Source organism: Cyrtonyx montezumae, unplaced genomic scaffold (genome assembly GCF_038088225.1).
Source record: "Cyrtonyx montezumae isolate F1298 unplaced genomic scaffold, pur_monq_1.0 scaffold_8, whole genome shotgun sequence".
Taxonomy (NCBI): domain Eukaryota; kingdom Metazoa; phylum Chordata; class Aves; order Galliformes; family Odontophoridae; genus Cyrtonyx; species Cyrtonyx montezumae.
Window position 1 is genome coordinate 90,001,623 of NW_027072089.1, and position 25,554 is coordinate 90,027,176.

Sequence of the window (25,554 nt, forward strand, 5' to 3'; positions counted from 1 at the left end):
AATATGAAAATGTGATACAAATAATCTATTTGTAAAGTGTAGTCCTCTTGGTTTCAAAAGATGCTATTAGTTGAATATATACTTTCATTCCTTGCTGTAACATATTTTCATTTAACAATCCTGAAATCCAGTTCTTCAAGTACTAAGGTAAATGCCTAGGATTTTTTTCAGAAAGGGTGTTGTGTGGTTGAAGGAAATACTAAAAGTAAATAGCAAAACATTTACCTCATAAACCTTGAACTACTACCACTTAAAGCCTAACATTTGCACTTCATTTGACCTTTCACAAATGTGACATTTTCTATTACATCTCTAGTCTGAAGAAAAAAAATCCTCCTCCACCAAATAACACATTTGTATTTTGAAATACATTTTACTATGTTCACAGAATCAATCATCCTCCCTCATTACCTCTTTTGATGAGTATATTCTTGTATTTGCTCTGACCTCTACCAGTTCTTCTTCCCATTCTAGCCTTTGTGAGTTTAACTCTTCTAGTCCAACATAAAGAGCTTACAGACATTTTGATTTTTAACTTTCTCCTTAAGAGGACTCACTGAACTGTTTCTGGAACTCAGGATGAACTGTGAAAACAAGATCTTCATCTGAAAGGCTTATTTAGGCAGGCTAGATACTTCATGTGACTATCTTATTGAAACCTTTGTGTTACTTGTTCACTATTAAAGGAAGACACCAGAAAAGATGTACTGGCAGAGTATTACTTGAGGAAGCATTTCTTTTCTTTTCTGAAAGAGTGGTCAGGCACTGGAATGGCCTGCCTAGGGAGGTGGTTGAGGCACCATCCCTAGCGCTGTTCAAGAAGCGTTTAGATGAGGTGCTAAAGGACTTAATTTAGTAGTTGGGTAGAGATAGTGATAGGAGGATGGTTGGACTAGATGATCTTATAGGTCCTTTCCAACCTTATGAACTTATGAACTTATTAGATGGGTTTTCTGCAGAATTTCATTCTCAGAGAAGAACAGATGCCAGAACTTTGACAAGCAAGAATGCTTATAAAATAATTTGCAAAGACAGGTTGATAGCAAAGGCTGCACAGGCAATATGGATGACAGCACTGGTTCCTGATCCTCACTCTTTATTGTTACAGATTTACAAAATATTATAAATTTATTGACACATCCAGCTTGCACATACCAGTAGTACGCTCCCCCCAGCCCCCACTAATTACATGAATACTGAAGTCCAAAGATTCTACTTTAGAATTTCCAAAGAGCAAGCTGCATGCAATATTTTTTCATCCAATTAAATAAAAATACTGAATACTAAAATATCAATATTGTAATCTCTTCATTTTTCAAGACACAAGTGATCATAAAAACATCTGTCTTTTTTAGACCCAGGGTAGAATTAGCATGGTAAGCATTTTAATGCAACTGCAAGTACTGTTACTCTCATATTAAATACTCTCCATCATGATGAAACAAAAGTTTTACAAAGAGACAGAAACACAAACTATTTCTACAGATTAGAGGGTAGAAGATGGAAAGTAAAATAATGACCACAATTCACTCAGTTCTGTCACTGCTGAAGTAAAATATTCCTCCTTGAGGATGTCCAAGTTAAGATCAAAAGAGAAACTGGTACATAATTCTATAGGAAGCATTTCAAGATTGCTGCCATAATGGTGGAACAATGATCACTTTTCAGTTTTTATAGCACAGAAATTTTCTAACACAGTACTTACTGTTTTCCAGTCAAGATTCACGCACTCGCAGACAAGGTACACACCAATGTGCAGAGCAAAAGCAGACCTAGGCACACTGCTAACATCATGATGCACTAGAGTATCCTACCATTTTTGGGGTTGTTTTTTTTGTTTTGTTTTTGACCAGTATATATACAACATTAAACTGGAATCCCCACACAAAGTAGGACAAAACTGAGTTTTCTGTCATGTACAAAAACTTCATATAATAACAATACAATTAAAATACAAAATATATATAACATCAAATTAGTTAGTCGTAGCATTTGAGGTTTCTGGGGACTGAAGAAATTCATAAGGATCATGAACTATGTCTTGCTGTTCTCCAACACTCAGGTGAGAAGGGCTTCCTGAAGAAAATGGGAAAAAAAAATAAAAACTTTCAGAAGTACAGAGAATTTGTATGCACGCGCGTGCGCACACAGAGACATTTAAATGAAATTTAAATATGGAGATTCTGAAAAAGAAAGCAAGATTTTTAGGAATTCACAAGCTTTTCAAAAAGGCAATTATTATCATTTCAAGTTGAAGAATTACACAAGATGTAACTTAAAAACATACAAGACGTTGTTTGGATAATATTTAAAAGTGACACCAAATTGTTTTGTTACCTTACTATCCCATCACTAAATTACACAATTGAAAATGGAAGGTTATTGCAGAATCCTATATGTGACTTGCTGCATATAAGTACATTGAAATTATATATTTATTTTTATTATATAGTATCAAAATAAATATTGTATTCCTTAGTATTTCCCAAGAGCACAGAATGCAAGAGTCGCTCAGTATCAATTTACTTCATGTATCAGGTTTATATAGCAAGATTTTGTTAGCAGGAGGCCTGCTCTGATGGCCTCTTTGAGAAGAGATCAGAAGGTGCCCCTGCATTAGACACAGCTAGTTCAACCTTGCTCCACAACAGCTGTCAATGCCAAAGCTGATCCAATAAGCAATGCCACTAGTACCCTTGTTGTGACATTTATGAAATGTTAAAAAAATTAAAAATGCCTTGCATAAGCCGCAGGAGCAAGGAGTGAGAAAAATGCAAAACAACCACGCAGACATCAATCGAGGCCAGTGAGGAAGGAGGAGGAGATGATCAATGCACTGAACTGGACTGCTCCAGTGCAATCTAAAGAGAAGATCACAGTGAATCAGGTTGTTCCCTCCTGCAGGCCATAGAGGACGCAATGCTGCAGCAAGAGGACATGCCTTTAAGTAAGCCACAGGCTGTGAAAAGCCTACAGAAGAGCAGCCCCCTCGTAGGAACTGCAGCCATATAGAAAGGAGTCCAGCCTGGAACAGGTTTGCTGACAAACTCTGGCCCATGGAGGGCTGCATCCCACGAAAAGAACCCATGCTGGAGCAGTTTGTTAAAGATTGTATCCTATGAGAGGGACTCCACATGGCCGTAATCCCGTTCCTCATCCCTCTACACCACTCATTAGGGAGAAAGAAGAATTGAGTGAAACAGCCTCGAAAGAGGAGGAGGAAGGGTTATTTCTGACTATTCTACTCTTACTAAAATTGGCAATAAATGAATTTAAGCTTCCTAAATTCAAGTCTGTTTTGCCCATAAATGGTAATTAGTGAATCACCTCTCTGTCTTTATCTTGACCCATTAATTCTTTTTCCACTGCATTTTCTCTCCATTTTGCTTAGGATGAGGAATGAGAGAAGAGCTTAAAGGGTGGGTACCGGGCAACAAGGCAGAGTTAAACCACCACACTTCACAATTACTTCAATTGTGCTTAATCTAAAACTAAAATAACTATAACTAGTATCTTCTTAGGTGCTTTTGCCATACATACTTCAAAATTAAAAAGTTATCCAATAAAACAGTGTTTAAATGGCAGGAGTAGTTTCTTGCAGAAGACGTATGTAAATTAAAAGTTAAATTAAAGATTAAAATTAAAGCAGAAATACTACAACTTCTGTGACACAGTTAACTTTACCAAGATGATGCTGATCTCTTTCAGAAGTATTGGAGAGGGAACTTAAATTAGATGATGGTCGGGATCCCACTCTGTCAGCTTGAGCCTCGTGAAGGTCCTGAAGAAGCTTAGCTGTTTCATCCAGATGTAAATGGTTATCATCATGATCAAGCTCCTTTTTCACTTTTCCTAAACGCCACAAGTTAACAAAACACATAATCAGCATATGTAGATTGACAAGTCACTTTAAATAAAATCTAAAATAACACAAGTGTTCTCTCGTGGACAAAAGACTAGAATCTTGCACTTTCCTTCGCACTTCTAAAAGGTACCAGATGCAAATCTGTTTTCAGTTTCAAGAAATAAAAGTTAAAAAACATTCAGAGATATTAGAGGACAAAGGACTCATCCCTCGGAAACAGAACTGACTTCCAGTACAACAATTTAATATATGTCTTTGCGATCTGATGATCTTTAGACAAGAAATAATAGATCTACTTTGCATCTAAGGTGATGCCAGTGGAAGGGTGACTTAAATACCTAACCTAAAATACAGTTGAAATAGACCATGCCATTCAGGAAGGTCAATAAATTGCCACTGGAGGATGTTTTTAACAGTCTCGATACACATGATGTCTTCATGTAAAAACATAAATAAATAAAGCTACTTGCCTTCTCTTTGGGCTGTCTTCAGTACAGATCTTGCCTAACTTTCCAAGAATTGTGGGAAATAGAATATACCATAATCTCTCTCCAGAAACTAGAATTTTATTTATATAAAAACAGTAGTTTTCATCAAAGCAAGGAATTAATAGCAAAACTGACACTGTTAAACATTACCAATAAAACAGGTATTTATTCATCTTTTTACTGAACTACAGTCATAAAGAGAGCTTAAAAAATGTTTTTCCAAGGCTACTGCAATCTTTCAATCACCTTGCTTACATTTTATAATAGGTAGTGTGACATCTTCCACATACAGTAAAAGCAAATTAAACTCTAAGTAATTATTATTTTTATTAAATTCTTGAAGATATTCGACCAACTCAGCAGCCAGCAGAATTGAGAATGTTATTTGCTGAATATTTTAAAATGTTGTATTTATTTGTGTCACGGTATTGTCCCTGACAGTGACCCAAGGGAAACCGAGAAGGGAGAGGGGAGAGAAAAAGAAACTGCGTCAGTGGCCGCGCGGCCGCCCGAGCAGAGCCGCGCTCCGGGAGGGGGAGGGGGAAACAGCGGGAAGAGATGGGTCTACAAGAAAACAACGGCACGATCTGAAAAGGAACCGTAACTTTACTAAATCTAATAAAACTGAACAATTGAGAAAGAGAAAAAATTCCAAACCAAAAGCTATGAGCTTACGTTAAGGAGGACCTGCAGGGGAAGCACACGTGCTGAACCTCCACGGCAGCCCAGAGCAACGCGCCCAGACCGAGCGCCGCCTGCATCCGGTGCGGAGCTCCGCCCCTCCCCTCTGCTGCTCCCCCAGCATTAACTCCTTAACTGCTGCATGATGCTCTGATGTGGAATACCGGCATCAAAACCACAAAACCACAACATTCCACCCCTTATTCCACATCATCACATCATGCTTAACACACATCTATACATAACCAAACAGTAATAACATAAGTTACATAGAAACATATATATGTATATATATATACATACATACACACGTAATTACAGACTGCATTCCCCCAATATCAAATTCCCTTGTGGGACACACTGGACGTCCCCATTTTTATCCATTACCCACCAGGTGCACCCAGGTCCCTGTGCAAAAACGGTTCCACGGGGGGGTTTGCCCTTTCCAGAGGCTGGAAGGACCCACACCGCTTTTCCCAACATGCTCCTTACATGTACCACAGGGACCTTATCTCCCTCTATGGTCTGTAGGGAGCTGGACTGTGTAGGACCCACTCGGCTGACTGATCCCCTAGTGTTGACCAGCCAGGTGGCTTCTGCCAGATGCTTCTCCCAGTGCTTAAATGTCCCGCCACCCATTGCTCTCAACGTGGTTTTTAACAACCCGTTGTAGCGCTCGATCTTACCAGCAGCTGGTGCATGGTAGGGGATATGGTAAATCCATTCAATGCCGTGTTCTTCGGCCCAGATATCCACAAGAGAATTTTTGAAATGAGTCCCATTATCGGACTCAATTCTCTCTGGAGTGCCATGTCGCCACAGGACTTGTTTCTCGAGCCCTAAGATGGTGTTTCAGGCGGTAGCGCGGGGTACTGCGTATGTCTCAAGCCACCCAGTGGTCGCCTCCACCATCTTGAGCACGTAACGCTTACCATCGCGAGTTCGTGGCAAGGTGATATAATCAACCTGCCACGCCTCCCCATATTTATACTTTTCCCATTGCCCTTCCTGCCAGAGACGTTTCATCCTCTTGGCCTGTTTAATTATGGCACATGTGTCACAGTCATGGATAACCTGTGCAACGGCATCCATAGTTAAGTCCACCCCTAGGCCTCTAGCCCACTTATAAGTTGCATCCCTTCCTTGATGGCCTGAGGTCTCATGGGCCCACCGAGCTAAAAATAGCTCTCCTTTGTTCTGCCAGTCCAAATCGATCTGAGACACCTCAATTCTGGCAGCTCGATCTACCTGATGGTTATTTCTCTGCTCTTCAGTAGCTCAATTCTTGGGCACATGAGCATCTACATGGCGCACCTTTACACCCAACCTTTTTGTTCGGGCAGCAATGTCTTTCCACAGTTCAGCAGCCCAAATAGGTTTACCCTTCTGTTGCCAGTTGTCCTGTTCCCACTGCTGTAACCACCCCCATAAAGCATTTGCCACCATCCAAGAGTCAGTATAAAGATATAGCATGGGCCACCTCTCCCGTTCAGCCACATCTAAGGCCAGCTGGACAGCCTTTACCTCCGCAAATTGGCTTGACTCTCCTTCTCCTTCGGTGGCCTCTGCAACTCGTCGTGTGGGGCTCCACACAGCAGCCTTCCATCTGCGATGCTTCCCAACAATACGACACGATCCATCAGTGAAGAGGACATACGTCTTTTCATTCTCTAGTAGTTCGTTATATGGTGGGGCCTCTTTAGCACGTGGTATCTCCTCTGATGGGGATGTTCCAAATTTCTTGCCTTCAGGCCAGTCCATGATCATCTCCAGGATTCCTGGACGGTTGAGGTTCCCCATCTGAGCTCGCTGTGTAATCAGTGCAATCCAATTACTCCAGGTGGCATCGGTAGCATGATGGGTGGGGGGAACCTTTCCTTTGAACATCCAGTTCAGCACTGGCAGTCGAGGTGCCAGGAGGAGCTGTGTCTCAGTACCAATTACTTCAGAGGCAGCCCGAACCCTCTCGTATGCTGCCAAAATCTCCTTCTCAGTTGGAGTGTAGCACTCCTCTGAACCCCTGTACGCTCTGCTCCAAAATCCAAGGGGTCGGCCTCGGGTATCCCCTGAGGCTCTTTGCCACAGACTCCAAGAGGGACCTTTCTCTCCAGCAGCAGTGTAGAGGATGTTTTCCACATCCTGTCCCAACCATACTGGCCCCAGGGCCACAGCACGGGCTATCTCCTGCTTAATTTGCTCAAAGGCCTGCTGCTGTTCAGGACCCCATGCAAAATTATTCTTTTTTCGAGTCACTTGATAGAGGGGGCTTACTATGAGGCTGTAGTTTGGGATGTGCATCCTCCAAAAACCTACTACACCCAGAAAAGACTGTGTCTCTTTCTTGCTAGTGGGTGGTGACATACTGGTGATTTTGTCAATCACATCTCCTGGAATGTGACGACGTCCATCTTGCCATTTTACTCCCAGGAACTGAATTTCTTGTGCAGGTCCCTTCACTTTGTTCCATTTAATAGCAAAACCAGCACCCAGAAGAATTTGGATTATTCGCTCTCCTTTTTTAAAAACTTCCTCTGCTGTATCACCCCACACAACAATGTCATCAATGTACTGGAGGTGCTCAGGTGCCCCACCCTGTTCCAGTGTGGTTTGAATCAGCCCATGGCAAATGGTTGGGCTTGTTTCCACTCCTGGAGAAAACGGTTCCAGGTGTACTGAACGCCCCTCCAGGTGAAAGCAAACTGTGGTCTGCACTCTGTGGCCAAAGGAATAGAAAAGAATGCATTGGCAATGTCAATGGTGGCATACCACTTGGCTGCTTTTGACTCCAGTTCATACTGCAGCTCCAACGTATCTGGCACAGCAGCACTCAGTGGGGGTGTGACTTCATTCAGGCCACGGTAATCTACCGTCAGCCTCCATTCTCCACTGGCTTTACGTACTGGCCATATGGGGCTGTTAAAAGGTGAGTGAGTCTTGCTGATCACTCCCTGGCTCTCTAGCTGACGGATCAAGTTATGAATGGGGAGCAAGGAATCCCTGTTGGTGCGGTACTGCCGTCTGTGCACCGTTTTTGTAGCGATAGGTACCTGCTGCTCTTTCACTTTCAGTACCCCCACAACAGACGGATCTTCTGACAGGCCAGGTAAAACAGACAGCTGCTGAATGTTGTCTGCATCTACAGCAGCTATTCCAAAAGCCCATCGGTACCCCTTGTGATCCTTGAAATGTCCCCTTCTGAGATAGTCAATACCGAGTATGCATGGAGCCCCCTGTCCAGTCACTATGGGATGCTTCTGCCAGGTTTTACCGGTGAGGCTTATTTCTGCCTCCAACACAGACAGTTCCTGAGAACCCCCAGTCACTCCAGAAATATGAATCAACTCTGTCCCTTTATAACTCGAGGGCATCAGAGTGCACTGTGCACCAGTGTCCACCAGTGGCTTATATCTTTGTGGCTCTAATGTGCCAGGCCATCTAATCCACACAGTCCAATACACTCTATTATCCCTTTCCCTCCCCTGGCTGAGGGCAGGGCCCCTCTATTGGTTACCTGCAGTGACGGGAGCAATTTCATTGGTGGCTGATCTCTGCTGTAGTTCTCTCACCCGTGCTCGCAGTGCAGGAGTGGGTTTTTTATGCCACTTCCTCATGTCCTCTCCGTTTTCTCGTAAGAAGCTCCACATGGCCACACGTGACATGATGTTACTGTCGTCATTTGCTCGTGCAGAGGGGCGGTTGCCTTTGGTGGACGAGACTTTCAACAGTTTGATAAATTGCTTCATCAGATTCTTTGGGTCATGCTTGTCTTCATCAGGTGTTTCCAATACTGACACAGGTTCATCCCTATTCATCAGTAATGACAGTTCCTCCAGTATAGTTTTCTGTGTCTCCTTAATCTCACCTACTTCTTCTGCTACTATAGCTGCAATGGAAGCACGTGATGGTGGAAACTGTTGTTCAAAGTTTTGGAGTATAATAGTCAATTCATAAACTGGGAGTCTTCTGTCTTGACCCTCGCATCTATGGAACACTGCTACCAGTGTACTTGCGTACCTCTCTGGTGCTGTTTTTGAGAGCTTGCGATATACATCAGGTGTGCACCTTACTCTATCAGGATCACGGTCCTGGTGTGGATTGTTAGGGACGAAATTGGGATCATACAGCATCTCTACTACGGCTGTTTCTCTCAAAAATTGAATGCCTTTCTCCACGGTGTTCCATCTTTCCATCTTAGGCTCCAGATTGTCTTCGTAAGGATATCTCACCTTTACAGCCACTAGTACTCGTTCCCAGAGGGTAGCGACTCCATTCAGACATCTGCCAATTCCTCTGTCGATAGCTGGGTCTCGGGCAATGCTTGCCAGTTGGCGGGCTTCGCTGCCATCTAGGGACACACTGCTGGCACCGCTTTCCCAACACCGCAGCAACCAGGTGACAATAGATTCACCCGAGTGCCGTACAAACTCCTTTCTTGAACCTTGTATTTCAGTCATCTTTAGGGGCCGACGAGTAGTGGTAACAGTGACTCCATCATCATCGCTGTCTTCTCCATGTCTCTCACTTTTCTTAGTGGCCTTTTTAGGTGGTGGTGGTGGTGCTGAGGAGGGCCCCTCGCCTGGATCTTCCTTTTTTTTTCTCTGCTTCTTCTTCTTTCCGTTCTAGGCGCAAAGACGGCCGTGTCCATTTCTGGCCTTCCACAGGGGCAACCGACATTGATGCCAGTGCTTCCTGTGATTGGTCAGGTCTTACTTCGAGGTTCTCATTTTTGCTTTGGACCTTGGTTTGGAAACCATTTCTCTCCAGAATATCAATTATAGCTCGATAAGCACAAGCCAGACCCCAAACAATACATTCCTTCTCAGATCGTCCTGAGTCACATGACTCCTTACCTAAATACTCACTGAATTTCTCAGGATCCCACAAGTGCTCAAGATCAAAATTGCATAACACCGGGGGTCCCCACGCTTCTAATTTCTTTCCTAATTTTTTCCACCTTCCCTGCCATTCAACACTCTCTGGTTTTGAGGAACGCTCCCTCCACATGATGTAAATTACTATTGCAGAGAGTGCATTCAGAAAAACAGCTAACACAGTTGCCAGGCTGACATCCTGAATATAGGTAAAGACCTGAAAAGAGTAACTGGAAACCAATCCAAATGCTGCATAATCTGTCACGTTAGCCAGGGTGTTTAGGCAGGAGGTATGTAACCCCCTCAGCACACTAAAGTAGCTGTATACATACATTACTCCGGTGCTGAACACGAAGAGCTTAAAAAAACGCCAGCATGCTATAAGGTACATGAAAAACCTTAGTCCACTTAGCACCAGATTTACAATTGAGTACAAATACTTCACTGCCCGCATTCTCCACCAATAATTGTCACGGTATTGTCCGTGACAGTGACCCAAGGGAAACCGAGAAGGGAGAGGGGAGAGAAAAAGAAACTGCGTCAGCTCGGCCGCCGGAGCAGAGCCGCGCTCCGGGAGGGGGAGGGGAAAACAGCGGGAAGAGATGGGTCTACAAGAAAACAACGGCACGATCTGAGAAGGAACGGTAACTTTACTAAATCTAATAAAATTGAACAATTGAGAGAGAGAGAAAAATTTCCAAACCAAAAGCTATGAGCTTACGTTAAGGAGGACCTGCAGGGGAAGCACACGTGCTGAACCTCCACGGCAGCCCAGAGGAATGCGCCCAGACCGAGCGCCGCCTCGCATCTGGTGCGGAGCTCCGCCCCTCCCCTCTGCTGCTCCCACAGCATTAACTCCTTAACTGCTGCATGATGCTCTGCTGTGGAATACCGGCATCAAAACCACAAAACCACAACAATTTGACACATCCCAATACATTATAGCCACCTTATTTGAAGGTGAAATCTTTTCAGTACCTCAAGTTTCTTTCTTTCTTTTTTTTTTTTTTTGGTCTGTTTTTGTTGTTGTTGTTGTTTTGGGACATTCAAGTGGTGGTATCATTGAGTTCTGTAGTTTTTATTACCTAATTCCCAAGTTAGTTCAAAAGATAACATCCAATGCAATAACATTCTTTAGCCAAAGCTCCACAGTGCTTCCTAGAACTTAGGTTAATATGAACATAAGATATAAGCATAGCTATCAAAATTGTAAGGTACAAATAATTAAGTTCCTACATTAGTACAGGAAAAGTTACCTTCTCTACAAAACAGCTGTCCCAAATATAAATTAAACTAAGGTTTCTTGTACCTTATATCAGCTCTAAGACTTCTGGCTAAATCAGCTGTAGATTTGTTACTACTTTTTTTTTTTTTAGCACTTCTTTGCAAATGCAAAGCCTTGCCAAAATGGTACAACTAAACCATAATAGAAAGTTTAAATATTTAATTACTTACCTAATGAACTTAACATTGAAATATCAAGAGATACATCTGAATATGATTTCATTGACAGAAAGTCCAATTCAGAAGTGTTACTGTCTCCAGCAGATTCTTCCACCTAAATAAAAATTCAAGAAATAAAAGACTAACAACAGCAGCAAGCTGCAACAAGAGTATAAAGTAAATACATGAATCCATATTCTGACAATGTGTGCACAACCAATGCTTAAGACTGGAACTTCCATAACCATACTGGTTAACCTTTAGCTTACAGGCAGCTTAATCACAGTTACATGTGATTGTCACATGAAATGGACAAAGGTCCATCAAGGGACATGCACAGTAATCCAAATCTCAACATCTGGGACTGCTAAAACCATTATCATTAAATGCTGCAGGACTGAATTTCTTCCCAAACTCATCCCTGTTGCATGAAAGAACTCTGGGAGAAGTGTTATCACAGTTACAGGGAAGGACTAGTAGGAGATGTGAAGGCTGGAGATTGTCTTGGCCAGAGTGACCATGAAATTTGCTATTCTTGGTGATGTCAAGAGGGTGACTAGCAAAACTGCTACCTTGGACTTCCGGAGGGCAGACTTTGACCTGTTCAGGACACTTGTTGCAAGGGTCCCTTGGGACTCACTCCTGAGGGGTAAAGTGGTTCAGGAAGCCTGGATGCTCCTCAAGATGGAAATCTTCAAGGCACAGGAGCAGGCTGTCCCGGAGTCCCGTAAGTCGAGCCGGAGAGAAAAAGACCAGTGTGGATGAACCGGGAACTTTTGTTGAGACTCCGAGAGAAGAGTCTATGTCCTCGGGAAGATGAGACAGGCTACTTGGGGAGACTACAGAGAACTGGCCAAGATTTGCAGGCAGGAAGTTAGAAATGCAAAAGCCCAGCTCAAACTTAGACTGGCTACTGCTGTAAAGGAGAACAGGAAACCCTTTTACAAATACATTAACAGCAAGAGAAAAAGTAAGGAAAATTTCTCTCCTTTACTCGACGAGGCAGGGAATGTAACCACAGATGATAAGGAAAAGGCTGAGGTTCTCAATGCCTTCTTCACATCTGTCTTTAATAGACAAAACAGTTGTCCACACGGTACTTGCCCTGACCTGGAAGTCCGGGATGGAGCGCATAATGCACCCCCTGTGATCCAAGCAGAGATGGTCAGAGATCTTCTCCTCCATCTGAACTGCCACAAGTCAATGGGGCCAGATGGGATCCACCCAAGGGTGCTGAGGGAGCTAGCAGAGGTGATTGCCGAGCCACTTTCTGCCATCTATCAGAATTCCTGGTTATCTGGAGAGGTCCCACAAGATTGGAGGCTTGCAGATGTGACTCCCATCTACAAGAAAGGCCGTAAGGAAGACCCGGGGAACTACAGGCCTGTCAGCCTGACCTCGGTATCAGGGAAAGTTATGGAGCAGATGATCTTGAGGGAGATCACACGACACGTGCATGGCAACCAGGGGATCAGACCCAGTCAGCACGGGTTCACCAGGGGCAGGTCATGCTTGTCCAACCTCATCTCCTTCTATGACTGGGTGACCAGACAGGTAGATGAGGGAAAGGCTGTTGATGTAGTCTACCTGGACTTCAGCAAGGCCTTTGACACGGTCTCCCACAGTATTCTCCTAAGGAAACTGGCAGCCTGTGGTGTGGACAGGTTCACTCTTCTCTGGGTGGAGAACTTGGCTAGAGGGCCGTGCCCAGAGGGTAGTGGTTAATGGAGTTAAGTCCAGCTGGCGTCCTGTTACAAGTGGTGTCCCTCAAGGGTCAGTTTTGGGGCCCATCTTGTTTAATATCTTTACTGATGACCTAGACGAGGGAATTGAGTGTACCCTCAGTAAGTTTGCAGATTACACCAAGTTGGGAGGATGTGTCAAACTGCCTGAGGGTAAGGAGGCCCTTCAGAGGGATTTGGATAGGCTGAACAGCTGGGCTGAGCTCAATGGGATGAGGTTCAATAAGGCCAAGTGCCGGGTCCTGCACTTTGGCCACAATAACCCCATGCAATGCTATAGGCTTGGGGCAGAATGGCTTGAAGACTGTAGAGAGGAAAAGGACCTGGGGGTGTTGGTTGATGCTTGGCTTAACATGAGCCGGCAGTGTGCCCGGGTGGCCAAGAAGGCCAACAGCATCCTGGCCTGTATTAGAAATAGTGTAGCCAGCAGGAGCAGGGAGGTGATCATCCCCCTGTACTCAGCTCTGGTGCGGCCGCACCTTGAGCACTGTGTTCAGTTTTGGGCCCCTCACTACAAGAAGGACATTGAGGCCCTGGAGCGTGTTCAGAGAAGGGCAACAAAACTGGTGAGGGGTCTGGAGCACAAGTCTTATGAGGAGCGGCTGAGGGAGCTGGGATTGTTTAGTCTGGAGAAGAGGAGGCTCAGAGGAGACCTTATTGCACTCTACCACTTCCTGAAGGGGGGTTGTGGTGAGGAGGGGGTCGGCCTCTTCTCCCAGATAACTAATGACAGGATGAGAGGGAATGGCCGGAAGTTGCGCCGGGGAAGGTTTAGATTAGATTTGAGGAAACATTTTTTCTCTGAATGAGTGGTCAGGCACTAGAATGGCCTGCCTAGGGAGGTGGTTGAGGCACCATCCCTAGCATTGTTCAAGAAGCGTTTAGATGAGGTGCTAAGGGATTTGATTTAGTAGTTGGGTAGGGATAGTGATAGGAGGATGGTTGGACTAGATGGTCTTGTAGGTCCTTTCCAACCTAATGAACCTATGAACCTACTGCTTGACAAAAAACTTCCAGAATCCCTCCTCCTTCTGAAAATTTTATGTAACTAAAAATCTGAGGTGTGCCTTCCTATTCTAAACAGTATCAGCTGCTCTGTATTTTTGGATAATGAAATGCAGCCTCCAATTAATTTCATCTGCAATACTTCCATATAATGACAAAAAACTTGAGTTAAAAACTCACTAAGCCTCAAGTATGTTTTATCAGAATTCTTTAGAGCTTCCTTTCTGCAGGAGGAATATGCAACCTGGTATTTCTTTTCTCCATGTCTAGAAAATAACTTAGTATTATGATAAAATAAGCTTACTTAGTCATCTTCTAGAGAAATAAACCCTTCCTAGACTAGTTTCTTCTCAGTGTAACCTGTATAATTTTTATTTGAATCGTCATTGAATACAGTGTGTATCTTCTGTTATCGCATAATCTGCAAGGCTAGTATCACTGAATAATTCGGTAATTAGTAAGTGTAAAAGCCCAAGATAAACATTGTTTTTCCCTACATTCCACCAGACATTTTTAAAGGATCAAACAAAAACTGTTTGTGCTTTTTTTCCACTTTTACTGCAAGCTGAACCTCAAATATTCATAAACCAGCAGACCAACTCTCAGTTTCCTAAATGATCTTTCTACTTCTGACATTTAGTCTATACATACTGATTTAAACAAGAGAACACAGAACAATAGGACTAACAGACACTAACTAAAACAAACTGAGAGCTTAAGAATCCTAAGGAAACTTTTTCTAGATACTGAATTTTAATGCTCTATTTTAGAGGATCCACATTTTTGCACTGAAACAAAATTGAATTTACTCAATACTCCCATTTTCTACAAACCATTTTACCATAATCTGTTTGGAAGAATCTGGACAGGTGTTACGTAGCTTGTGTTCGTCTTTTATGAGAACTGGCAGAACCTAAAAAACATCATATTTTAGATCTTAGCATTTCACAGCTTATACTTTCCAAGAATACTTCTAGCTTGTGTAATTGGCTGGTTGACCATGACCAGATCCTAAGCCACCACAGAACATTTTCCTGTTCTGTGATGTTTTCACAGATCCTTAAAAAAATTTAATAAAAGAAGACTATCCTTTCTTTAATGGATGACCATACATAGACACAACTGAGAATTACCTTTAACAGCTTTTTTTTTAAATCACAATACAAAAAAGGTTGATAAGTGGAATTATATACTATGCAGAATAGACTCACATGAATTAAAATTAAGAATTGGAATGTAGAAAGCTGAGGAAAGTAAGTTCTTAACTGTAAAGACCAATATACTTTTTCCAGTTAAAAAAGAGAGCATCAGCATAACTTACTTTAACTTCATCCAATGGTTTTACCAGGATGTTTCGTCTCTGAAGAGAAAGAATAGTACCAATTACTTCTAGACAATACATTAGAAAAGTCCCTCTTTCATAGAATTTCAAATATATTCAAGCCTCTCACATGAAATCATGCTAGAGACAGTAAACTTTCAAATATCTGCAACACAATTAAAATTCAACTGTTACTGTTTTGAAAATACCGTAGTCATTAATTCATTAACTTTTGATTCCAGATCATTCAATGTTGTGCAGAGATATACATTCTTACTCACATGAAGCAGCACAAAATACTAAAGCATAAAACACCAAAGCACACCACTACTGAAACACATTTAACTGTACAAAATCTATATCTATGTATGCGTGTGCGTATCACAACTGAAAAGCATTTCTATGTATGAAGAGGCACTGATCATTTGAAAGAATAAATTCTCTGTTAAGAAATTCTCATTTGAAACAGCATTCATATAACTAGGTATTAAAAAAGAAAGGGTAAGCTAAGGTATGCACTTTATTTTGTAAGCTAAGTTATATATATTGTATATGCACATTTCTACACACTGAATAGTATCTAGAAGATTGTTTCAGAACAACTGAATAGAACAACAAAATACTTTTTTTTTAATATTATTTTACTATTATTGAAGTTTCACATGCAATACTTTTTCCGGTACAGACAAAAACAAACAAACAAATCCTGTATACTTCTCATCCTCTTGCCTCCTTTTCACCAAGCATCACCCACCCTATCCTATTGCTAAGGCTACAAAGGTTTAGCATAATCTAATTTCCAGGACATCAGGAAGTCTGAATGTTTCACCTTAACTCTCCACAGCCCCTCCATACTTTTCCTTCAATCATTCACGGCCTGAACAATTTAACCAACATGCAATTATTTTAAATTAAGAGTGGTTTTTAAGAGTGAAGGTAACATGAAACAAAATAATGTGATTTCTGGAAGTCTATTTTGTCTTAGCAATGCAAATGTTCCCACTACTGTTATACACGCATCTGACATTTGAGAAAATTTCTTCTCCAGTCTTAGTATAGATCTCTCAGGTGGAGTGCCTTCATTAACAAGCAATAAGTTTTTCTTCAGATACACAATGCCAATTTAAGTGTTACCATTTGCAGTCAGTATCCATCAATACAGCAACATTCTCTAACATTTGTTCAATAATTTTAATATTCAACCTTCTTCCACAAGGAATGCATTTTGCATTTATACAAATGAAAATAAATCCTTATATCATGCTTTGCAATGTAACTCTGAAGCAGAACCTTAAGTCATTACAATGAGTGACATGCTACCCACACAGCCTCATTTTGTTAGTTTTCCTCCACTCTGTTGCACACTTCTACCTCTTCCTTTCTGCAGTCACATGGTAAACCACACTGGAGAACTGACCGAGCAGAGGAAAGACAGAGGAAGATTACCACTCTGCTGATTAATTTCATTTCTAACTTGGCTTGCTAGGTGGTTGTAATTAACAGCTAAGGCTGCATGGCTTAAACTGACACCACAAAACAATGCCTCTCAGCTGATATTAAAAAAAACCAGACAGGTCCATCTGTTTTCATGAACCTACGACATTTCTGTGCATCAACAGACACACCTGTTTTAGCTGATAAACAATTTTGGAATGATCTCCACTTGTGATCTGGTCCAGAAGATCATCTACAATTTTCTTGCTGTAATATCCAGCATCCTTCACAAATTCTTGTAAGCTAGCAGAAATGGAGATAAGCATTACAGAAAATGTTTATGGTCATAAAAAGTATTTCAATTTATAATATGGTTCTCTCCACCTATGCTGTACTACATTTTCCTTATTGTTTTACTCTTCCATTCTTCTTTCGAGAAGAAACTAAAGCTTCCAGGATGTTGTGGGTTTATTTTAATCCCACTACCAATGATCAAGAGAAAATTTCCCAGTAGTTTTGACAAACAAGATTGAATACTTAATTCCTTCTATTAAAAAAATAGCAACAATAATAAAAAAAAAAGTTAAGAAAACAAAATAGTTTGTGATTAATTATTTCACTGTGAGATCAACAATTCAATTAGAAGTATTTTCCTTTTCAGGTAGCTATGACTGCTTAGAAACTCCCTGAAAAACACCACAGCTTTAAAACAAGTATTTAAATTTATCACTTGCATCCAATCTCACTTATAGCTGGGGTTTAAAGCAAACTGCTAAATCATTAGCAACCCACAAATTCTTGTGCTCAGAATAGTTATTAACAAACAATCCTGCAATAAACTCAGAACAAAAATGCAAATAAAAAAAAAAACTAGCAAAAATAAACAAACAAATAAAAACACCCCAAGAAACAAGCAAAACCGAAAAAGTACGATAAAAGCTAGCATGTTTTACTACCTTGGTAAAGTTTAGGGATTTAAGGGGAGAAAAAAAAAAAAGAAAAAAGAAAAAGATTTTGTTGGCTCCTAGCTAACTTAGCTAATTTTAGTGAAAAATGACAGGAAGAGATATTAGAACTCTTAATGCTGAAACACTTACCTTAAGGCACACTGTATCCCAGTTTCATCACCATATGCTGAGTATAGGAGTTCCATTTCTTCGGCTTTCAAATCATGGAAAATAGAGTTGTTTTGTATGGAAAGGGCTGTACTAGCACTTGTAAGAAAGGTTACTAGACAGGTGGAAAAAACAGACAAGTTATTAACACAATTGTAAAGGCTAAAGAAAGGCTTTTTTTTTTTTGAAACATTATTTATTTCTCCAATAGAAATCAAGGGCAATGACACTTCCAGACTCCAGAATCAATGAGTTTTAACAATTTTACATATACAACTAGAAAATAATTAATTAACTTAATACACTCTGTCCACCCTCCCTATTTTCCCAAATTTTCTATTCCTGTGCTTACAGAGAACTGGTAGAGAATGAAAATAAAAGCTTTTTCTTCAACAACAGAAGTCCAGATTTTATTGGGAAATTAAAAAACACTTGCACTGTTTATGTGATTCTACAATGCTAAAAACACTGTTAAAAAGTATAAAACATGTCAGTACTAGAAAAAAAAGTGCACATTCTAACTAGAAAGGCTCTCCAGTTTGTGAAATTTGTCATAAGATAAACAAAATAAACAACCAAAAGGTTTTTTCTCAAACATAAGCACTGATGCTCTGGAAAAAAAAAAAAAAACAATGACAATTTTCTCCACTAAAAATGGGCTACCTTTATCAAAAAGCTTCTTCTGTAGGAAGACATGAATCAATAATCTTCACGTTATGTTTATCTAGACAAATAAATCAATTTAATTAAAACTGCATTCTGCTATAAATGAAATAATTATACATTATACAAATAACTAAGTGAACTTTTATTCTGAGACAGATCTAATCTGAAATTATTCTGTATCTGGAAATTGCTCAAATACATATCACAAACTTAAAATATTATTTGGCATTTACCTTTGTTTCTTCGTTCATCTTTAAAGCCCAGTGTAGTGAATCCAGGTAAAAATTTGCTTGACAGTGAACTCAGATCTACTGGATGAGACTCTTCCTCTAATAATTGGTTTAAAATAAGTCAATTATTTTTTGGAATTTCATGTTAAGGGTTTCTTATGGTGAGGTTTAGATTTCGCATTTTTTATAAGTCATAGTCACTACAAAAGCTGAAAGTCTTTTAAGCTGTATAGTATTCCTATGGATAATTTAAGTTCTCTATATGAATTTACAATACACAAACTAAGTATGTTTCCATATCTAAGTAATAAGGTATTTTACTTTTAAGGCATTTAGCATCACCTGAGATTCTTTTACTAGCTGATTCATAAACATTTATCATTCAGATTTTATGAAAGAAATAAAAGCAACTTCATGCACTAAGCAGTAGCTCATGTGTAGAAACCCAAACCATATAAAGAACCTCATTAAGACAGTTAACACCATGGCTACAGAAATAGTTCTTCCTGCTGCAGTTCTGAGAATTGCTTAATTAAAAAAGAACACAACAAAAACAAGACTAGCCAAAAGGGCTCGTGCATTTATCAATGCAGTAATAGGCACACTGTGAATAAATTCCAACCTCAAAATGAGCAAAGAATGAAGCACAAAATCAATAGAAGATATTGCAGCACAAAGACTGTGACATTTTATTAAATACAAGCTTTCCAGACTCATGTATTTTGAGTTCAAAACTAATAAGTGGAAAGAATATGATAACATAAATCATGTGTGGTAGCAACATACACATAAAAGATGAAGGAAAAAAAACAACACAGGAAAGATTAAATAATAAAAAAAAATTAAGCAAAATTTAATTAACTTTAACAGACATATAACCAATAATTTAAAATAGGAAATGCATACCCTGAATCATCTTTTACCTTTTTATAATCTGTGTATTGCACGTTTATGTAGCATTATAACAGTTTTATTCACCTTCTGTCTAAGAAGAATAGAACAAAAGCCTCTCCCAGTTTCTCAGGAAAGCTGTAGTAATATGCAAGTACTTATGAGTAGGTATTACTTTACCACACTGTTACCATCAATAAAAAAGAGTACCTGAAGACTGAAAACTTGAGAGACAAATCACTCTAGTACATCCAAAATAAACTACCGGGGAAAAACTGTTGTGGGAATACAAGTCAACTAAAAAAACAGAACAATTCATCTACCCTACACAGGATCTGCACATACATTAAAAAAAGTTTGCTTAAAAGATTTACCTTCTGCTTCTGGATCAGATGAATTAACTACACTGAACAACAAAGTTCCATCTCCATTTTTTTTCAGATAACCGATCTGTAAATACAACCACAAAGACACACAAGTAATCATTCAAAAAGTGTAGACTCAAAGGAGATGTCTGCTTACACAGAAAAGGACTATTTTCACCTATATTCAGATTCTGAACACCTACATTAATTCCCTTTTTACTACAGAAAATTTTTAGAAATAAATAACTATTTATCACCTTCTAGCAAATGCACTACTCATCCATGCACCTCACACGCAACTTTCAGTATTCAGAGTTACTATTGTGCACATTACATAAAATTCTTAATAAACAAGTGCTGTCCCAGACCTATTGGAGCATACATATGTGATAATACACTTAAGCGTTAAGTACTGGGGTCTGCAGTGAGCTGCCAAGCTGATTAACAACCCAGATATAAGGAACAGAACATCTAAACTCTTCCTTGAATACCACTGATTTGCTCTCCTGAGAAGTGACTATATCACAAACAGCAATTTCAGTATAGGTAGCAAGTAGCAGATTGGTATTGCTGTAAATGGTTTGTAAAAAAAAAAAAAACGGCCTTTATAGGTTTTCAAATTATGTTCACTCTTAGCGAATCTTCTTCCTAGCTTCAGAAACTATCATGGTTTTATGAATTTTGGTACTGGTATTCCACATCATAACATCATGTAGTGCATTTAGAGTTAAAGAGTTAATGCTCCAGCTCCATGGATCATCAATAGTTCCAGGTATACCTGTCTCAGAAGAGAAGAAGAACTACATTCCCCAGAGGACTTTGCGATGCTTTGTGTTCTTACGTGTTTACGCTCAGAGGGAAAGATAAAAACTGTCTGCAGTCACGGGACACTCTCTTTCCTTTGGGATGGACTCAGCAGTGGGTGCTCGCTGCCGTCCGCCTTCAGTGTTAGCGCAAGGCCTTCAGTTTATCGGACACTCTCTCTTGCTCATTTTATTTGATTTATTAGCTTTAATTCCAATTATATGGTATTACATTGTGTTATTTTGCTTTCCGATATCTATTTAGTAAATTAGCTTTCCTCTTCAGATCGTTGCCACTGTTTTGTTCCTAGGCCCATCTCCCTTTTCCCTTTCCCCTTTCCTGGGGCGTGGGTCCCCCGCACCAATTGTCACGGAACCAGGCCGAACCTGCCCGTAAACCGTTGACAGGAACACACTGAAGAAGCCAAACCTTCTACCGTTGAGGCCTTTCTTAATATAGCTGACCTAGAAATGACCATAGTCAAATGCCACAGTTCCAAAAACTCAAAGGAAAGAGAAAGTTCTATGAAATGTAGAAAAAGGGTCATCTGACCACTTGGGAAGAACACAGGAATGCTGTCAGGGCCTGCAGGGATGCAATGAGGAAGGCCAAAGCCAACCTGAAATTGGATCTGGCAAAGAAGATAAAGGATAGTAAGAGAGATTTTTTTTTTTTTTTTAAGTATGTCAACAGTAGAAGAAAGACTAGGGAAAATGTGGGTCTCCTACTAAATGACAGGGGTGTTCTGGTAGCATGGATGCATTGAAGGTAGAGATACTGAATTCCTTCTTTGCTTCTGTCTTCACTGTGGGAACTCCCCCTCGGGACTCCTGGACCCTGGGGGTAAGTGAGAGGGGCTGGGGAATGGAAGGCTCTCATTCAGTGAGGGAGAAGATGGTCTGAGTGTATGTAAACACATGGGCCCTGATGTGATGCATCCAAGTGTGCTGAGAGAGTTGGAAGAGATAATTGCTGAACCTCTCTCTATCATCTTTGAGAGAGCTTGGAGAATGAGAGGTACCTGAAGACCGGAGGATGGCCAAAGTCACTCCAGTTTTCAGAAAAAGCAAGAAGGAGGATCCAGGGAACTACAGGCCAGTCAGCCTCACTTCTGTCCCCAAAAAGGTGAGGGAACAGTTTGTTCTGGAGACGATCTCCAGGCAGGTGGAATAGAAGAGAGTTATCAGGAAGAGGTAGCATGGGTTCACCAGTGAGAGGCTGTCCTTGACAAGTCTGGTAGCCTTCTATGATGTCATTACTGGCTAGATGGATAGGGGAAGAGCAGTGGATGTAGTCTACCTTCTTTTCACCAAGGCATCCTTAGAACAAAGTTGAGGAAAAAGTGTGGAATAGATGAGTGGACAGGGAGGTGGGTTGAGAACTGGTTGACTGGCAGAGCTGAGGGTTATGATCAGTGGTGCAGAGCCCGGTTGCAGGCCAGTACATAGCAGTGTTCCTCAGAAGTCGGTGCTGGGTCTGGTCCTGTTCAACACCTTCATCAATGACCTTGATGAGGGGATAGAGTCCACCCTCAGCAAGTTTGCTGATGACACAAAGCTGGAAGGAATGGCTGACATGCTGTGCTGCCATTCAGTGAGATGTGGACAGGCTGTAGAGTTGGGCAAAAAGGAAGCAGATGAAGTTTAACAAGAGCAAGTGCAGAGTCTTGCATCTGGGAGGAATAACTGCATTGCACTGTACAGGTTGGGGGATGACCTGCTGGAGAGGAGCTCTGAGGAGAGGGACCTGGGTGTCCTGGTAGATGACAGGCTGGCCACGAGCAGTGTGCCTTGGCAGCCAAGAAGGCCAATGGCTTCCGGGGTGCATCAAAAAGCATGACCAGCACAGCAGGGAAGTGATCCTCCCCCTCTCTTCTGCACTAGTGAGGCCTCACCTGGAGTACTGTGTCCAGTTCTGGGCTCCCCTGTACAAAAAAAGGCAGAGATCTCCTTGAAAGAGTCCAGTCGAGTGCTACTAAGATGATAAAGGGTAACACCTCTCTTACAAGGAACGGTTGAGAGACCTGGGTCTGTTCAGCCTTGAAAAAAGAAGACTCAGAGGGGATCTGATCCTTATCTATTAATACCTAAGGAGCAGGAGGCAAAGGATAAACTCTTCTCAGCAGTGCACAGTGATAGGACAAGGGGAAATGGCCACAAATTGAGGCATAGAAAGTTCCTCACAGATGAGCAAAAGAACTTCTTCACAGTGAAGGTGACAGTGCACTGGCACAGGCTGCCCAGAGAGGTTGTGGGATCTCCTTCTCTGAAGATGTTCAGACCCACCCTTGATGCCTACCTGTGCAACCTGGTCTAGGGAGCTTCTTTGGCAGGGGCTTGGACTAGATGATCTCTAGAGGTCCCTTCCAACCCCTACAATACTGTGATTCTGTAAAATAGGCATTTAAGTTTGAAAACAACAGTACTACCATTCAATGCACATTTCCTCTGCAACAGAAGTTAAAGGATCAGGTGAAAAATGTAGGATGCTGTAATATCCTGTATCTTTTTTTATATTGAAGCAGTCACTACAGTATGTGATATAATGAGATACAAGACCAACATGAAATGGTGGTAATAAAGATTCCATAAGCTGCAAGAAAAACAGAGTAACATATTTAACACAACACACATCTGTAGGGAATGTCTGCAGCATTCATTCCAAACTCTAGCACGAAATAACAAAAGAAACCAGTAGTATTACATATCTAGAAAAACCACAGCCCACATACAGATCACGTTGAGAAAAATGTACTGCGAACCATGGAGGCTTTTTCAATTAGCACTCAGAACAGCACAAAATTAAAATGCCTGAAACAGGATGAGCATCACATCCAAGGTGACTAAACCTGTTGTCAATACTGTTGAAAATTCCAACGCAGACACAACCCACTGCTACCTTCTCCTACTTACCGAAGGCAGTCATATTTTATACTCACACAAGAATGTGCTATAACGGTGTATATATATACACCTATATTAGTAGGGAAAAAAATAAAAGAGGTTCTGGACTTCTGACTGAAATCATTAAGTTCATATTTAAGAATTTCTTAACTCTTCTAGAGAGAGGAAATCCTAATAACTGTTTAATCTACACCAAAATTTGCTCTTTCTGTGGTTGCAACAATAGAGTTAAAGAATCGTTTGAGCTGGAAGGAATCCTTAAGGTCATCTAGTCCAACTCCCCCACCAACAAACAGGGAGATCTACAGCTAGATCAGGCTGCACAGAGCCTGGTTCAGCCTGACCCTGAATGTCTCCACGAGCAGGGCATCCACTATCTTGGACAAGCTGATCCAGTGCTTCTTCACCCCTATTATAAAAAAACCTTCTTCCTTATAGCCAATCTAAAACTCCCATTTTTTTAGTTTAAAATCATTTCCCCTTGCCCTACATGAGTTTCATGTTATTTTAACCATCTTAAATGCTAAGAGTTGCAACTAAGGAAGCGTTCTGTGTAAGTAAATTTTTAAAAGTGCTAAAAACATTATACAACTTAAGATCCATTTTAATTAAACAAAACATGGAATTGGAAACTTTGTCATAAAGTAGACCTTGCTGTTGGGTAGGTATCGACTGATCCTATCCCGAGCTTCATCTGCTGCATGTTCCACTAGTGCCAGGACATGTTCTTCAGCAGTGCTATCTGTCAGGCTGCATGCATTTCCTTCAGGTTCAAATATGCAACTGAAGAAAGAAAAGAGTAGTAGTTGTAGAAATTAAAAGATAAAACATAAGGCTAAATTCTGAGCTTGCTGAACACATCAGTCTCACTCCTCTCCCGGGGTGTGTCTAACTCAGCACTTCAGATAAGTTATAACTACACTAAGAAATTGAAGTTTTGTAGCAGAAGGTGAGAACTAGTCATCTCTTGAACTTCAATATTTAGTTGTTTCTGTACTTCAGTGAAAATAAAGGGAGTACTTCAAAGCATAAGATGGGAATACATTTTTTGTATAATTACATGGTCAATACTATGTATATCTCCCACATGTATGAACATGTTATTATTCCAAATAAAAAAGATGCAGAGGAAAAAAAACAGATGAAGAAATTAAGAGTCTGTATTTCTGGGTGGGGGAAAACCAGTTAATAAAAACCCTCAACACATTTGTGACAGTCATCATTAAATACTTCAGAGATCAAAATCTGTGTATTACATATAGTAGGATTATATTAGACACCACAGGCCAACCATTTTCAGGTACTGTATAGAGCACCTTCTCATACCATATCCATTTCCCTCTCCTGAGGCAACTTTTCCATTTGCTTAGCTAAGAATTTGTCAGTATAATAGATTCAGATTCAATATGCAAAAAAGCTTTCTGTTAAAGAAAATAAAAAGATAACACATGATCCTGTGATAGGTTTTTCATTTCATTTGGAAAATCGTCATTCCTGTTCTTCAGAAAAGGTTGTGAAGAGCAGCAAAATTCTCTACAAGTGAAGCATTCTCTACTGTACACATAACGGACAGGAATTTTAAGTGAATGTTTCAAAGAAAAGTTACTATAAGATAATCAAGCCAATTTTTAAACTACAACAGAGGTCTAAACCACTTTAACAGCTTCCAAAATTCTGGCCTTCAGCTCTCTTTTTTTAATCAGGAATTATGAAAGCAATCTTACTGTACA

General features: G+C 40.7%; 1 protein-coding gene across 7 annotated transcripts in view; it reads right to left on the reverse strand.

Moving 5' to 3' along the window:
* Nucleotides 1-1,765: 1,765 nt before the first annotated feature.
* The window catches only part of BRD9 (bromodomain containing 9), a 32,333-nt gene continuing 8,544 nt past the window's right edge, over nucleotides 1,766-25,554 (reverse strand). For 2 of the 7 annotated variants that reach the window (XM_065753032.1, XM_065753031.1), the window contains exons 8-17: nucleotides 24,475-24,607; nucleotides 20,127-20,202; nucleotides 18,865-18,960; nucleotides 17,948-18,080; nucleotides 17,042-17,153; nucleotides 15,417-15,455; nucleotides 14,937-15,008; nucleotides 11,361-11,463; nucleotides 3,685-3,852; nucleotides 1,767-2,076 (exon numbers count right to left, since the gene is read on the reverse strand). In XM_065753032.1, the coding sequence (XP_065609104.1) occupies nucleotides 1,976-2,076; nucleotides 3,685-3,852; nucleotides 11,361-11,463; nucleotides 14,937-15,008; nucleotides 15,417-15,455; nucleotides 17,042-17,153; nucleotides 17,948-18,080; nucleotides 18,865-18,960; nucleotides 20,127-20,202; nucleotides 24,475-24,607 (1,033 nt within the window). In that variant the 3' untranslated portion in view covers nucleotides 1,767-1,975. Of the gene's footprint in view, nucleotides 2,077-3,684; nucleotides 3,853-11,360; nucleotides 11,464-14,928; nucleotides 15,009-15,416; nucleotides 15,456-17,041; nucleotides 17,154-17,947; nucleotides 18,081-18,864; nucleotides 18,961-20,126; nucleotides 20,203-24,474; nucleotides 24,608-25,554 lie in introns of those variants that run through there. The other 5 variants (XM_065753033.1, XM_065753035.1, XM_065753029.1 and 2 more) reach the window with 4 other exon arrangements.